Source organism: Odontomachus brunneus, unplaced genomic scaffold (assembly GCF_010583005.1).
Source record: "Odontomachus brunneus isolate Ranch 3 - 2012 unplaced genomic scaffold, Obru_v1 Obru_scaffold_047, whole genome shotgun sequence".
Lineage (NCBI taxonomy): Eukaryota > Metazoa > Arthropoda > Insecta > Hymenoptera > Formicidae > Odontomachus > Odontomachus brunneus.
Window position 1 is genome coordinate 1,693,407 of NW_022639497.1, and position 15,939 is coordinate 1,709,345.

At 48.5% G+C, this 15,939-nt stretch overlaps 1 protein-coding gene across 4 annotated transcripts in view; it reads right to left on the bottom strand.

The window, feature by feature from the left end:
* Window positions 1–30: 30 nt before the first annotated feature.
* Window positions 31–15,939, bottom strand: part of LOC116844824 — a 17,102-nt gene continuing 1,193 nt past the window's right edge. Inside the window, exons 2-8 of one of the 4 annotated variants that reach the window (XR_004378143.1) lie at window positions 13,744–14,395; window positions 10,912–11,145; window positions 8,064–8,254; window positions 7,146–7,546; window positions 5,542–5,619; window positions 2,333–2,832; window positions 31–169 (exon numbers count right to left, since the gene is read on the bottom strand). Coding sequence is in view for 2 of the 4 variants with exons in the window: in XM_032816884.1 (XP_032672775.1) it covers window positions 2,690–2,832; window positions 5,542–5,619; window positions 7,146–7,546; window positions 8,064–8,254; window positions 10,912–11,145; window positions 13,744–14,109 (1,413 nt within the window). In the remaining 2 variants the exon portion in view is untranslated. Of the gene's footprint in view, window positions 170–2,309; window positions 2,833–5,541; window positions 5,620–7,145; window positions 7,547–8,063; window positions 8,255–10,911; window positions 11,146–13,743; window positions 14,396–15,939 lie in introns of those variants that run through there. The other 3 variants (XR_004378144.1, XM_032816884.1, XM_032816885.1) reach the window with 3 other exon arrangements.

Consider the following 15,939-nt stretch of genomic DNA (forward strand, 5'->3'; position numbering starts at 1 on the left):
AGAAAACGGGCGCGTGGCGCACGCACACACTTTCACCCGGCAATGTTGGTCCCGAGCGGACTACCGAACGTTCCACCAACGAGACTCGTGGCTTTCATTGGCGCGAAAAACATATGTGCGGCCGATCGCGTAATGCAACGTATCACTATGGCGCCATATTGTTGACTGCCTTTGACAGATGCGGGGAACAATCGTCCACGTCTTTCCACACACCACCACCCCCTCCCATCACCTTGACGTCGCGCACGTCATATGACGTCAAGAGCGCCTATCATTATGCAACGGCTGCGGCTCAGCACCGGAGCTGTTGGTAGCACGCCGTAGCCAGGGTGGAAGCCGCACACAAGCGCGCGTCGCGTCCGGGAGAGACGAGGGAGGCGGGGGGGGGATCGGGCAACGTCGGGTAGTAGAAGGAGACAGACATATGACTATCTATCTCTTTCTCTCGCTCGGCGCGACGGGGTTCAACTCGGGAGAGCTCAATTCTGGAAAAGTCGCATACGATGTGTAACAAATGTCATTAGTTTTCGGCGTTTTCGTCTCATAATGAGGAATAACACGACGCTACGGATGTCGTGCGGCATATCGGGGCAATTTGCCACAAATGATTGTAGTTATCTGTTGAATGTAATTATCTGTTTTGCGAAAGAATATTAATATAACATAAAGCAAATATCGAGGAGCATTTGCAGTACCATAGACTATTCGAGTAATCAATATAATTTGATACATAGTGCATGCATCTCCTCTTACTTTACACCATCGTCAAGTTTTTCCGCATTTTCCATCTATACACGTTCATTTGCGTTTCTCCTAATTAACACGCAATTACGCTTTTGTGTAGTGCGCACGTATGAAAAGCCACATTATTTAGCTCTCAATAATGTTATATCAATATTCTGTCGCGAAACATAATTACCTCATTTGCCTCGGGGCAAATTGCCCCGATATGCCGCGCGACATCCATAGCGTCGTGTTATTCGTCATTATGAGACGAAAACACCGAAAACTGTGACAACCAATGACATTCGTTACGCATATCGTATGCGACACTTTTCCAGAATCGAGTTCCTCCTCAGAGTTGGACTCCGTCGCACCGAGCGAGAACTTTTTGTCGAGCGAGAGAAAGAGATAGATAGTCATATGTCTGTCTCCTTCTACTACCCGACGTTGTACGATCCCCTGTCTCTCATGGACGTGACGCGCGCATGTGTGCGATTTCCCCCCTGGCTACGGTGTGCTATCAAGAGCTCCAACCCTGACGACACTGCTGCAACTGCAGCTATACGCGCGGTCGAACGCGATCGATGTGTTCGATAGGTGATACGAACAATGGCACGATTCTCTTCATAGAGGAGAATCTTTGACCCTTTCGCCACGAAACTGATGACATGTCCAAATGAGCAACCACGTCAGCTCCCGTGCACGGGGTAGCGCCTTGTCGTGGCGCACGGGCTGAGTAACTTCCGTGTACAGGAGTGAGTTCGGAAACATCATTCGGGTGCAACCGCTGCGTTGGAGAAATACGAGAGTGAGATAAAGAGGAAGGAAGACGTTCCTGAACGCAGTGGACCCCAATGGAGGTGAAACTAAGCTACCCCAGAAAAAAGCGGATGACTTTTATTAAATTTCGATTAAATCAGTCGACAATTAATCGGCAGAACTGGCCAACAACAATTTACAGCAATACAATTTGTTGCGAAGTGACGAAAATATTAATAATTCTGTGTTAATAGAATACAGCAAGTAATATGTTACCTGCTTTACAAGTAGCAATTTTAAATATAGATTGTGAAGAGAAAAAACAAGAGAATTTTTTGCTTGTTTCGACAATAAACTACTTTTTTATTTTCTGTATTATCGACTGAGTTAATCATTGATTAATTTGATGAGAATAGAGTTTGATGAACAGAGTTTGATGAAAGTCACTCTTTTCTCTGTTTTGTCAACGTCGATTAAACATTAGCCTAAGTTTGAGCTCTCTTCAGACAAAGACGAATTCAGAATCAGGTTCAATTGGCGTCGGAATCAGATATTGATCTTAGTGGTATTGAATGAAAAATTGAACATCTCTGCTCAAATTATAGAAGCAACAAAAGTATTCAACATATAGCAAGTCTAGCCATGAAAAGACAAAGAAGAACTAGAAACGAGCGTGTATTTGTTTTTACGTTTGGAGAAGCTTCAGAAATATTTTCTAGACTAATCTGTTTATTTAGCTTTGCTTTTGAATTGATTGAAATTTTGATGAAAAAGCCGAACGAGTCTTTTCCAAACACATCCTTGGAAGAATGGAGAACAAGCGGATCTCGTGTAAAAAAATGTATCATACGTTTATTGAGTTATCTTGGAGGCACACACTTTCCCGTCGGCTCACGGGATTCGTCGACGATTCTCGACTAAGTCACTAATCAATCGCGTCGCTCTGCAACGTATCGCACACGTATTTCTCGCGAAGCACACTCGCACGATCATCCACCTTCGCGTTACAAAAAGAGTCCGTAGAATCGCGCCTCGACGTACCTCGAGACGCACTTAATAGGATCTAACAACAACGATTATTTACACCGAAGAACAATCGCTTTATCGTTTCCGTAATCTAATCTAAAGCGCGATACAAAGGCTCGGCCCGATCTTGTGTCGGTCGGCGATATCGGGGCGAAGAATTCGCACGGAATGGTCCGCCTTATCAGTACATCATCCCAGGATGGGCCGCTCTCTGGAAGAACACGTTGGGATTGGCCGACAAGGTCGTGTAGAGGTTCCCGGCGTCCTCCGGCCTCAGGTACATGCCGGGTGGCAGAACGAAAGTCTCCATGGGCCCGTGCACATCTGCAAGCAATAGTGAGGCCACGTTTATTGCGTTTCTCCTGATACCAGCGAAGCGATCCGCAAGAGAAAAAAAGGAGCTAAAAAACTCGCTCAGGAAACTAGGACGAGTCGCCGCTTCGATTTACATCTGTCGGAAACCGTTCGTTATTCGACGACAACGACGACGACAACGACGACGACGATCGCGGTGAGGAGGTGTATCATCGCGATCGCCGTGTGACTAGCCTTTCTCGAGTAAGCCGCATCGATACGCGCGAGATATTGCGTGGAGTAGATGTGACGCGCAAAACCGGGACGCGGACGAGCCCTCGTTACGCGTCGCGACTGCGATTCGCATTAATAGTCGTGACTTGAAGCTCGATTCATACGAGATATTCAGATCCGACTTTAGAGTTGGATCTAATGTTGAATAGCGTAATGAATGATCAACAAGTGAGTCAAATTGTGTACGATACATATGATGTTGTATATATTGGTAATCGCGATTCAATTGGAAAACTCACATCTGACTTAAAACTCACACAAGTATCTCATATGAGACCGGTTTCAAGTAAAGACGATTAATGCGAACCTGTGAGTGTCTGGCAGGAAACACCCGTGAGATCCGTCTCTGATTTAAATGAAATTCGTAGAATAGACAAAATTCAAGACACATTTTTTTACCAGCTGACACACAAATTTAGGAGATGAAACCAATTCTCAAAGTTTTATCCCTTTTGTAATTTCGTTAAATATATCACTAAAATTTAACAAATTTTTTAGACAAATTTTAGTGTTTTGTATAGAATACAATGGCCTATAAATTAATAAAAAAAATATATATATCTCTTAAACTTGTCTACTCTACAAATATAACAAGTTTCATCGAAATGAGAGACGGATATATCACGAGTGAGTCTGTCGTCGCGCGATTTCGCGATTTCTTCTTCGTCCTGCCCGGTAACGAGTGATTAATTTGGAGGATCAATCGCTGCCGTCACGATCGAAGGAAGGACTCGGTCCGTTCATAATATATTTTCAAGACACGTTACGTCGCGAGAGCTTCGAGTGCTCCCCCGGCTCGAGAAGGCTGGCGACCTTTGCCTCATGATCTCCCGCGTGTTTCACGCCTCGCTCGCGATAATGAGCTTTACCGTAAAGAAACGTGTCGCGTGGGCGCTCGCGCTCGCGCGGTATCGACCGCCACGTCGCTCAGGAAAGTCTTCATTCTCTTATGAGAGACACACGACACGTCCTGGGGACGGCAATCGACGCGAAAATCTCGCTGACCGCGACGGGCACGCGTCGTTACAAAGTGTGCTGCGCGTTAACCGGTCGGACGCGCGAACGTGTGTCTTGAGCGTAAATGTACCGCGTGGGTGAAAGTCATCCAGCTATGATCTACGTTCGCACAGCTGCGTCGTCATGAACGCGCGCGTGCCTTTGCAGCGCTCGCGAAGTAGGACGCGGTGAGCGTCATCACGAGGCGGCCCTTCGGCGACTGAATGCTCTTCTTCCTCTCGTCTCTTTTCTTTCATTAGCTCGCTCGCTCGTTCGTTCGTTCGTTCGTTCGTTCGTTCCCTGTGAGCGTTCGTTGAGTAACGCGCGAACGTAACGGCACGGCCTCGTTACAATAGCGCGTTCCCTCCGAATAGAGCTGAATAGGATCTAGAAACTCGTTAACGAACGCGCGCGCTTTTCCATTATGCGTCTCTAGAAAGTGTGAAGCTGCCCGTTTACAATGTTGTTCTCTAAAAAGGAAATGCGCGGACACTCGGTTCTCGCACGCGCGCGCGCGCGCGCGCGAAGACGCGCGGCCGCGGCGAGAGATAATCGACGGACTCGTCGCGCCCGTGTGCATTTTATTTTCGTCGCATCGTCGTGTGGTCGCACCGTCGTTTCACGAGAGCATGGTCCAATCTAACGGGATTCGTTTCCCCCCGCGTCGTCCCTCTGCCAACATCTCGCGGCGAGGAGCGATTGACCTCTCCGCCTCGGACTTTCTCCCTCTCCGCCTTTTCTCGCCCGCCGCCTCCGCCACCTCCTCCTCCACCATCCCTCCGCCACCGCTCGTCCACCCGCGCGGCTTTTCCTCCCTTTCGTTCGCACCTCGAGGTGAAGGTCGCCGAGGGCGTTAGCGTGACGAAGGAAAAGTTTCGGGCCAGGAAAGGACTGCGAGCGGGGCAGGAAGCGGCGAGATCTCGCCGGCGCGATACCTGGTGCACTTCGTCCTACGTGCAATGAACGACGCGCGCGCGAACCGACAATTCGCTTGGGCGAATTTCAGTCAATTCAATCGAGAGACCGGTCACCCGCCGAAGTCGACTCGCCGTCAGTGACATCGAATTCCGGCGCGGCTCGGATTCCTTCGCGTTACGGTGCCGCGATAAGAGTGGAAGGCCGCGGCGAGGTCAGACGGAGTCATTCAACCTCGATGACCAATAGCGACAGTTATCTCTATACCTTATGCTAATTGTATTACAGTCAATGTTAATGTCCGTCGTCGCCACCGCCGCCGCCGCGTGCGTCCCGATCAGACACGTTTCCAATTGTGACTCCGTGCCGCGAGTTTCGCGACTCTCGAAGGGTCAAACGGGAAAAACGCCGTGAGTGAAGAATGTGCTCGCACGACGACGACGACGGGGAAAACGATTCCTCGACCGCGTGCTTGGCCTCTGCGTACGTAATACAATAATCGAGTCATTCTGCAAATAAATAATTACGGCTTACCATCGGAGTATATAGGACTTCCTCCGTGCCTGCAGGCGCTGCATCCGGGTATCCCGGACGAGACCAGTGCGACTCGATCTATAATTAGAAGTTTCCACGTTACGATAATCTCGACCGGGGAGGTAAGGGGAGAGAGGGAGGGAGGGGGCGGACGGTGATGCGAATCACGTTGCTATTACCGTGTTCATTCTGGAGCGCGTGGCGTCTCCGGTGACGCGTTGCTCGTTTTCGCGCGCGCTAATCACGGCCGACTTGAATTTTTCGACTTAGCCGCCTCTCTCTCTCTCTCTCTCTCTCTCTCTCTCTCTCTCTCTCTTTCTCTCCCTTTTTCTCTTTTCATTCGCGATGGGGGTATTTCAATGTAAAAAGACAATCGCTAACCAGAGTTGAGCGACACCGTTGCACACGATCTTTAATCGTGACGCCGCCCTCGTGCACGGCTGCAATTACCGTAATTGCAAACAATGCGAACGCGTCGTCGGTCTTCGCGCAATTATTATTGCTCACTCGTGAAGTGTCATCGAGTGTGCGAGGGAGACCTGTCATTTCGCTTCCGACGCGTGTGATGTAATCACACACATTTACTCTCCGCGTGCAGCAATAATTTTTGCGACACGTAGTACAATATCTGTGTCTGTCAGACCCGGGCAGCTCTGAACTAACATAACTTTGATGAAAAGCAATATTTTACACACATATTTTCCAGAGATATAGAAAAGCCTCAACTGAGATAGTAGCGCAATAAAGTAAAAATTTGCAAAGAGATTTACGCCATTTTGATACTCTTTTCGAATTTTTTCGAATTCTTTACGAGAGAAAGTTTCAGTGGACAATGAAATATTTATTCGGGTTTTACAGATCCGACATTGTACACGAAGGAAGGTTAAGAAAGAATACATTAAAGAAAAGAACAAAAAAGGAAAGATGTGTGAACATTTGTCCGGGTCTTACGGATCCAAAATTGTATGCAGAAAATCAAGAAGGGACGCATTAAAAGAGAAAAATGAAAAGAAAAAAGTAAATGTCGTAATTAGACGTAAAATATCTGGGTCTGTCAGAGCTGGACAATTTGGAATTACCATAACTTTATCGAAAGTCAATACTACTGACACATTTTTCCCAGATGCATAGGAAAGCTATGAGATAGTAGCGCAATAAAACCTGCAAACAGATTGACAAATTGTTCACTCTCAGGTCTTATAGACCAACATTGTGCACGGAAGATTAATTACCCTAATATTCGTCTAAAAGTCGCCGATTTACACGTCAGTCATGACCGCGTTTCCGTTATTGTGCGCGATTATACGTCGCTTTTTTCAGCGGGATGCAGCCAGGGGCGGCGATCTTCCTCGTGGTATCGCGCAAGCGAATCGGAACGACAGACGAGTTGCAGCTGCTCCAGCGAGGAGCGTAATCGCACGTGCGTGAGTGTAATGCCGAGAGAAACCCGCGAATATTCGGCGGAGAGCACAGAGGAGAGATCACACCGTATGAGATGATATCCGCCGGCGTCTTCTCTTTTCGACGCATCGTGCATCTCACGCACGGACGCCGCGTCTCCACGTGGATAATGCGCGACTCTTCAACAGGGCCTAACGACCTACCGGCGCTGTGGTAATGCATCTTCCTCTTGAGCGACGCCTCGGCGGGCTTGAAGTGGAAGAAGGAGGGCGAGTAGCCGCTGCCGGGCAACGAGCTGAGGGCGTCGTCGCGGTCGCGGATCACCGTCGCGGGTCCCTCGCGACCCAGGGCGGCCAGTTGCCGGCCCTTCGGCAGGAACATCGTGAGGAAGACGAAGAGGGACGTAGCCAAGAGACCGTAGGCCAGCCAAGCCTCGCGGTCGCCCTCGCTGCCGGCCACGATCGAGCCGATGCCGCTGGAAATCCAAATCGGCAACGAGAGGCCGACCGCCAATCCGATGAAGGCCGCTTCCCGATTATTGTCGCGCACGCCACGTGCCCGCACCGCCAAGCAGGCCACCGCCACCAGCAGCGCTCCAGGATACCTGCAATTCGCGCGAGAGTCGAGTGAAGGAGGCGCGCGGAGCATCCACGGAGTGAAAGCGCGCGAGAGGCAGCGCTTCTGCGCGTCTTCAAAGTAATTCGATGCGAATTTAAAGCGGTGGAATCGCGCGATGAAAGTGAAAGAAAGAAAGACCAGAAAATTGCAGGGTAATAGTCGACGCGTGATTCATCGATTAGGCGAGCCTCCTCCGCGCGCGCTCAGGAGATTACGAAGTAAAGACAAATTCCCGCGGAGGAGCGAGGAGGAGCAGCAGGAGGAAGAAGAAGGAGAAGAAGAAGAAGAATACGCGTTATCGATGGCGGCTTCTTCGCGGCTTATCCGCTGCCGCTGGAGGTACGTGTGTAATCGATTTAACTCGCGGCTCGCTGACGAGGAGGAGGAAGAGAAGGAGTAAGAGCAGCAGCAGCGGCAACAGCAGCAGCAGCAGAAGGAGGCGGAGGAGGAGGAAGAGGAAGAAGAAGAGAAGGAAGAAGAAGGTTCATATTTGAAAAGTTTACCCGAGGGAAGCCACTATCTGTCCGAGCGGAGTCTTGCAGGAGGTGGATGATGCTGGCGAGCTTTGGCCCGCGCCTTGCACCTGGATCACCGCAGGTGGTTCGCCGTAAAACCATTGCCCGACAATGGCCACCTGCACCAACACCGCGAACACCAGCACCAGCGCCTGCAGCAGCAACCGGTAAGAAGAAGCCTTCGAACGATTACTTCGCCTGGTAAGATTCACGCTCGCACACGGCCGTCCACCTCGCTGTCGATCGCTTTAATTAAAGGTGAACGTCCTGCGAGCGACACCGGCCAGGGGGCGCATATGCATTCTTTTAACACGTGTGACACGCGTGCGAAAGACCGATCCGCACGCTCGTGTCTGCACGGACGCGCGCGCGCCGATAAACCGCGGGAACTTCCGCGAGCGGGCTTTTTATCTCCGCTCGTCTACCCGCGTGCTGAAGAAAAAGGACATTCTTGTTTGGAAAATAGCTTTATTGTTAACACGTTAATCTCCATATAATATTACGTAGCGCATTAAACGAAGATAAGTTACTTGAAGTTAACTAAGTTAAATATGTTGCAGGAATATATTTTATATATGATTTTTTCAATGCGCAGAAAAGTTCTTATTATCCAAGAACAATTTTCGCTAATGAGAAGTATTAATAGAAACAGTGAATTCAGAATATGATGTTTTTAAATATGCGTTTTGCGCTAAAGGTTCCTCTATCCGCTTAAAATTAATATTAATATAATTTAAATATTATATATATAATATATACTATAATATATATATATATAATATATATATATATATATACATATATAATATATAATATATATATATATATATATATATATATATATAATATATAATAGTATATATATTAATATTATGTATAATATATTAATATATAATATAAAATTATGTATAATATTAATATATAATTTAAATAGTTATTTGTTGAATAAATGTATTGATGTGAGAGTAACTTATCTGCGTTTAATCCTGTGTAGTCTCATTTGAAGATTAACATCTCAGCAATGAAGATATCTTAAACCAAATGAGAGTGTCCTTTTATTTGGGATGGAAAGATCCCAAACGTCCGTGGCAGGTGTAATTACACACATCCGGCGTTAATTCTCGTCGTTAAACGCGCATTAAGTATTATTCGCGTCGGTTGACCCGCCGCTTTCCTCCAAACGAACGTCGCAAACAAACGCGGTGTTCTCTTAATTGCGCGAACGTAATTACGCGTGCAAGTCCGCGGGAATTGCGCCGATTTCATTTCTCGCGCGTTTCTAACGATCGACGTTACTCCTCCTCTCCGACAGGCTGCTTGCCTAAGGTCTGCTCTTTTTAGCTCAACTAGGTCACATTTTTTACCTTTAGAGAGTTAAAACAAATATATAACTTGACGTTGAAGGAGAAAATAAGTTAATAATAAGAGAATATGTTCCCTCTTATTTGATCCCAATGATTTAATTTCGCATTTTTTACTTATTTTGAAGTCTTGACTCATTTTAAAATTAGTCAGATATTAATTTATCCCCCATTATCCTCCATCCTAATTATTTAATTACGCATTTCTTGTTTATTTTAATATTTTCTGAATCAGTAGAAATGAGAGAATCAAATATTAATTTATTCTCACTTCCCCATTCTGATTATTGAATTATTTTTTATTCTTTTAAAATGGATAAAAAATGTATAATTAAATAATTAGGATGATGTAGAGAAGGAGAAATTGATATTGATATTAGAAATTGGAAATTAGATTTAGTTTGACGTGGATTCATAGTGCATATGTTATCGAGATCCGGAAAATTATTCAGTGCTAACACCGTCTCAAACGTTATTATTCTGCCATTATTAAAATATTCGCTCCGATATGAGCATTTGGCTCCTACTTGCCTCATGTATTGTTAATTTACTTGAAAGCAACAAAGTTGCAGCGCAGCACTAGTCCAGCTGAAAAGAACAGGCCTTTAGTCTCTCGCAAAAGTAATCGCGCCGAGATCGAGGGCATGTCCCGGGCGAGGCGGCACGTCGAACGTGAAAAATGGATGTTTGTCCTGAGGAGACGAGGCCTCCGCGGAGCTCGTCCTGCCACGCCTGTCATTCAGCGTGCACCAACACAACGCCACGGTAATTGCCTGGGTGGTTTTCCGCGCGCGCGCGTGTAATTAATCGTCGAGAGCACGGTGAAGCGATGACGCAACGTGGTGGCGAAAGGGGAAAAAAGGGAAGCATCCGGGACTCGTTCGAGGGCCGCTCGAGGAGAACCGTGTGAGAGATGAATATCCGGATCGACGTGGCGCGACGCGACGCGACGTGAGGCGACGCGACGCGACGTGATGCGACGCGACGTGACGCGACGAGATAAGCAGGAAAAATTCGTGAGGAGAGGAGATCGTTGTCCATCGTTGTGATGTCGAGAGACAGTTCTCTCTCTCTCTCTTTCTCTCTCTTTCTCGCGAGAAAGAGAGAAAGAGAGTTTCACCGTGTCTTTCCTATGTCGAGACGATCGCACGATACCGTATTTTTCCGCGTCTCGGTACCTACTTCGATTAGCGCGCGTGCAGATCTTATCGGCGTTCGTTCGCGCACGGCCGTGTCCTGGAATTATCGCCGCTTCCTTCGACAGACACGCGACTTTCAATTTGCCCGCGTTGAGTATTTTGACAGCTCCGGATGAAAATTCCGTCGGAGAGGAGGAGATCCGCGCGACCTGAACGGAAGATCGTGAGTCTACGGCACGAGAGCGTCGTGTCCAGCGTCGCTCAACGTTCGGATATATTTATTTATCGGCTTGATGTATCTCAATCGGACGCGAGTTACTCGCACGTCGCTCTCACCTGATAAGGCGCCGGCAGGTACACGCCGCTGTTCAACGAGAGCAAGAAGACGCATTTGACCAACAGCGCGGCGAACACGAGGGCGGCCGGCAAACCCACCAGTCGGAAGGCGGCGCAGGACAGCGGATTTTGGCTGAGCGACGCCGCGGCCGATAGTCCTGCCAAGAGGAAGAGGCCAAGGAGCAACGCCTGGCCCAGGAACAGGTGTCGTCTGTTCGGCGCCGTCGCCCTGGCCTGGAAGGAAATCGTTCGCGTCGTAGATCAGTCGATTCAGTTACATCGAACAAGTAGACTCAGCAAATCCATAGCTCGCTGGTCAACTTTAAGTGTTGGAACTAAGCAGATTTGCGGAGCAAATGCAATGTCCCATATATTATATAATTCACGTAAAACATCATCTATCTCTACATTCTTATCCGAATATCTCAGCCGAGGCAAGTTTCAAATAACGATTAATACGGGCCTTAGACTCTTATTCTGGAGTCCCTTTTATCAGTAAAAGAGATGTTCACAGAATACTGAAAACAGACACAGATTATAGATTTTGCTAAACGAGCGAAGCTTTTAGTTACAAATCTTCTTTTCCCTGCAATAACCATCTATATATATATATATATATATATATATATATATATATATATATATATATTCGCTACCAAGGCTTTCATTATAATAATTGCGGCACGATTATACTGAAGAGTATCGATATTCTAATGACGTTCTAACTTCGCTGAAAAATGCACTTTCGCCGAGCGATCATAGCCGTGCGCGAAAACACGTTCTTCCTCCGAGTCCTGGCTACGCCAATCTCCATATCGTCCTCGCGCTATTAACTCCGCGAATCGGGGGACCGCGCGCGGTAGCGGAGTGCTGGAGTAAGTACTCGTAAGTATCCGTGCTCAGTAATTACGCGCGGATTAAGCCTCGGGCTCGTCCGCGCGCGGCGCAGTTAATTTCTCTAATTAGACCAACCGATATCCCCCGACCGAAGCTCGCGTTTACCGGCGCGTGGTAAACGGCAAAAGCGCGAGTAATCGGCGACTTCCTCGAGGCGGGGAGGGCGTACCTCGCGCCGTGTATCGATGTCCGTGTTATCAATTTTACCATCAACCCACCGCAATTGACATCATCATCGTCTGAGAAATATTATTAATACGACTTTCAGATTCAGCGCGAAGCGCAACCCCGCGCGGTCGAATTGAAATCCCGTAGGGAGCTTTCTCGCGAGACAGCCCGAGCTGTCGGACGACCTGGCGATCACGGCAGGACTCCGCTATCTCTCTACCTTTCTCGCCGAGAGCTGCTCAATGGTGTGTGTCGGAGGGCGCGCGGCAGAGAAACCGAGGCCGGTCGCAGACAAACGCGCGCAAACTGGGCCTAGGTCTCGGCGAAAATTCCCCGCCGTTGCTGGTTACTGGAGCTTATCGGCAATACAGGAGCGAACGAAAACGATTAGTGGGTCGGCCGGGAGGCGGCGGGCGAGGAGACGGCGCGACAGACGAGTTCTTTTCCGAGCTCTATTAATCGCACGCGGTCGCACGCGCGAGCGAACGAGCGAGCACGCGACAGTCCGAGCGAGGACAAGTGTTGTCCAGCCGGTGTTTACGCGTTCCATTTCACTTGGACGGAGCAAGAAATAGCCGGTCCCTGCGGAGGAGACTTCTCGGAGAACCGCCGAGCGCGTATTTTCGAATGTAAGCCTCGAAAAGCGAAACCGGGATCGTGCGAGATCGAGAGTGATCACGCGTACGAGAATATTTGTGAAGGTGACGCGGGAGCCTCTCTCAACTTGGAAGCATTCCGATCGGGGCGCCATAGATTATCCGCGACCTCAGCAACTCGTGAAAGAACTTGAAACCCACTTCTTCGACTTCTACGATATAAGAAAAGATCGGTCGGAACAACTCGAGTGAAGCTAAATGAACTCAGTTTCAGGGTTGTACACATGAAGGGAATATTGTGGTGAAAGTTCCTACAAAATCTTAATTTTAGATCGTACAAAATTGTAATCAAAATTGCTATATATATTTGTTTTAAGAGGTTTGACTTTTTACTATACGTTATTGTAATTATTTTAACGTTTTTTGTATATTCAGTAAGATAACAAATTCATTCAATTTATTTTTACACTAATTTAAACTACGCTTTCGGAATAGTCCAGCTTTATATGGTAAAAGGAAATATAATTTTATTTATTTATTTTTATATTTATTTTTTTTATTTATTTAATTTTAACGTTATTTTTATTACAATATTTTCTTCGTCTGTGTATGATTATAAAGCAAACTAACGGCAATCTTTTTTAATAAGATTTTCGTATTCTCTTAATTTTTTATTTGTGTGACTTCAAAATTTAGTTCAGAAAGTTAATCATAAAACTGATGCTACAACATATTATATTGCTCATATTTATCATCTGATTTACTAAACCGTCTATCAAAGTAAATTTAAGTTATACAGTTAAATCAACCTTTTGATAATTGAACCAACATTTGTATCACACATACAACTACATTTCAGCCTCGTTAACTGTGTTTACTAAATTTTATAATTTAAATTTCCACGTCAGATTGTCGAGCGGACTCGATTACGGTTTGCGCAACAAAATCTGCCCAATCCTGAAACTTGTTCTTTTTACTCAGAACGAAAGAGCTAGTTCTTGCACAATCTTTTGTCTCAGTATAACTAGAACTTTATTAAATCGCGGTAGAAACGCCTCAATATTGAATCAGTCTCTATTTTATGAATTCCAGCGAATTCGTTCGTCAATTCGTCGCGAAGACGGATCGGGAACGACTTCGAACCATCGACGTATCGATTGACGGCACCCACCTTGAGCAGCACGAAGACCTCAAAACCGGCCATGAGGAGCATCGCGGCCGCGCTAAGCGCGGCCAACGGCAGCGCCCAAGGCCGCTGTTTCAGCAAGGACCGCGGCGTCGTTGGTCGCATTTCTACCTCGTGCTCCAACTGGCCCTTCCTGCTCGGCGGTGTCCGGAACACGGTGACCGTCCGGTTCGGAGCTGGTACGCTGATAACGCTCGCCACGCTCGCCAAGCCGTGGCCGATCTCGGACGGCACCAGGAAGAACTCCGTCGAGAGCTCGTAGTCCCTGGAGCGCGGCGTTCGCGCTTCCGCCAGGCACAGCCAACTGGCCGTGGCTGTGACCCACGACAGGACAATCGGACCCAGCCTCATCGCGGCATCGACGGTATTTCGCTCTTTTCTCTCTTTCTCTCCCTTTCTCTCTCTCTCTCTCTTTCTCTCTTTCTGTCTCTATCTCTTCTCGGTGCGTGAGCGCGCGCGTAGGTTCGTTAATGAGTGAGCGAATCCGTGCGAGCTTACGTGTGTCGTGATGATCGCGTTCGTCCTCGCCCTCGTCGTCGTGGTCGTCGTCACCGGGACATCACGCACCGTCTCCTGCGTACGCGCATCCTTGCAGTCACGCACCCGCTGCCTCGCGGTCAGGGTTCACCGACTGCGCCTGCAAGCACGCTCGTGATTAGACCAAGACACTCGGGCACACCGGAGGGCACACTGGCGGGCCGAGCGCGCCGGTCAACCCTCATCAGCTGTCAGACGCTTCATCTTTCGGTGAGCGAAATCACATTGTGATGCTAAGAGCCTACGTTCCACGATCGGATCGCGGGTCGACCGAGTGTAACGGGTGTGCAACATCGCGAGACGGCGAACGCGCGCGATTTGTCTCTCTCGCGACGGCTCGGGCGATTCGTTAGTAGCGTCGATTATCTTCCTAATGAAGAACGCCGGGTGAAAAATCGCCGTCAGACTCGGCATCCGCTCGGGGATTGACCGAGAGAGCGCAGGCAATCTTCTCTCCGGTGCTTCGCGTCTCGCGCCGCTTAATTCGATCCTCTTAGCGTTCGACATTTCGGATAAACAACTCCGGCTTTATCGCGGGATCTCATTAACGGAGGAATGCGGGAGCTCATTAATGATTTATGATCTCTTTCCGTTGCTCGCGTGTCAAATCCGCTCGTGCGCGCCTCAGGCTTGGCCTGAGAGAGCCTTTCGTGTATTTTTCATCATATCGTCTCAGCGCACATCGAGGCTATCACACATACGCGGTTCCCTCGTTCTCTTCCTCAGGCCTGCCGGCCTGAGCCCGGCCAACCGACCGAAGAAACGCCTGTTGAGCCGACGCCGATTGACTTCGTTGAAACGTTTAACGCCTCGCGCTTTCGCCAAGCTCCGCACAATAATAACGTAATGCTCGAGGAAGTCACGATCGAGGGCGATGGGGAAAGGGAAAGATCGATAGACCGTCGCGTTAACGATCAATTAAGGCCGCTTCTCTCGTGCTCGGCACCCGTGCCCGTTCGCGAAGCACGGCGGGTAACTATCCCCGAGCGCGATCCGCATGCGCTAACGCTGTTAATTGCAACGTCGTTAATTACGAGCCTGCTCAATTGTACGCGCGAGCCGGGCGAGCGGTCGGACGCTCGGAAATTGTTTAATAACGCGAAAAGCCCAGCACCGTGTCATTAATCGGACGCGGACGGACCTTCCGTGTACTTATCGCCGGAGCCGGGCATGACCGGCGGCCGGCCGCGCTCGCCTGGTCTAACGCCATTAATTATTACGAACAGGGTCAGCCGTAAGTAGAGTGAAGCACAGACCGAGTGAAACACGACGAGAAGCGTAAAGACAGGTATCTCTTCTGCGCGGCTTGCGCGCTCGCTCTTCTCCGGCAGAAGAGACGGAGGGGAGAAACGAGAAGGACGCGGTGGTTTCGCGCGCGAAAACAGAAGCCGGGGAAGCGTGTATCGCGCGATCGTTCGTGACTTTAATCGATCGTCCGATCGATCGCGCTCAGCTACGGAGTCGCGATAATTAATCGATCACGATTAGCACTAATTGCACTCGCTATCGTTGTGAGCGATCCTGACGCGACCCGCTACGTGTGTCCGCCTCGCCGAGTCCGAGAGTGCCGCGGAAAGAGATAGCGAGAGAAGAGAAGAGAGAGAGAGAGAGAGAGAGAGAGAGAGAGAGAGAGAGAGAGAGAGA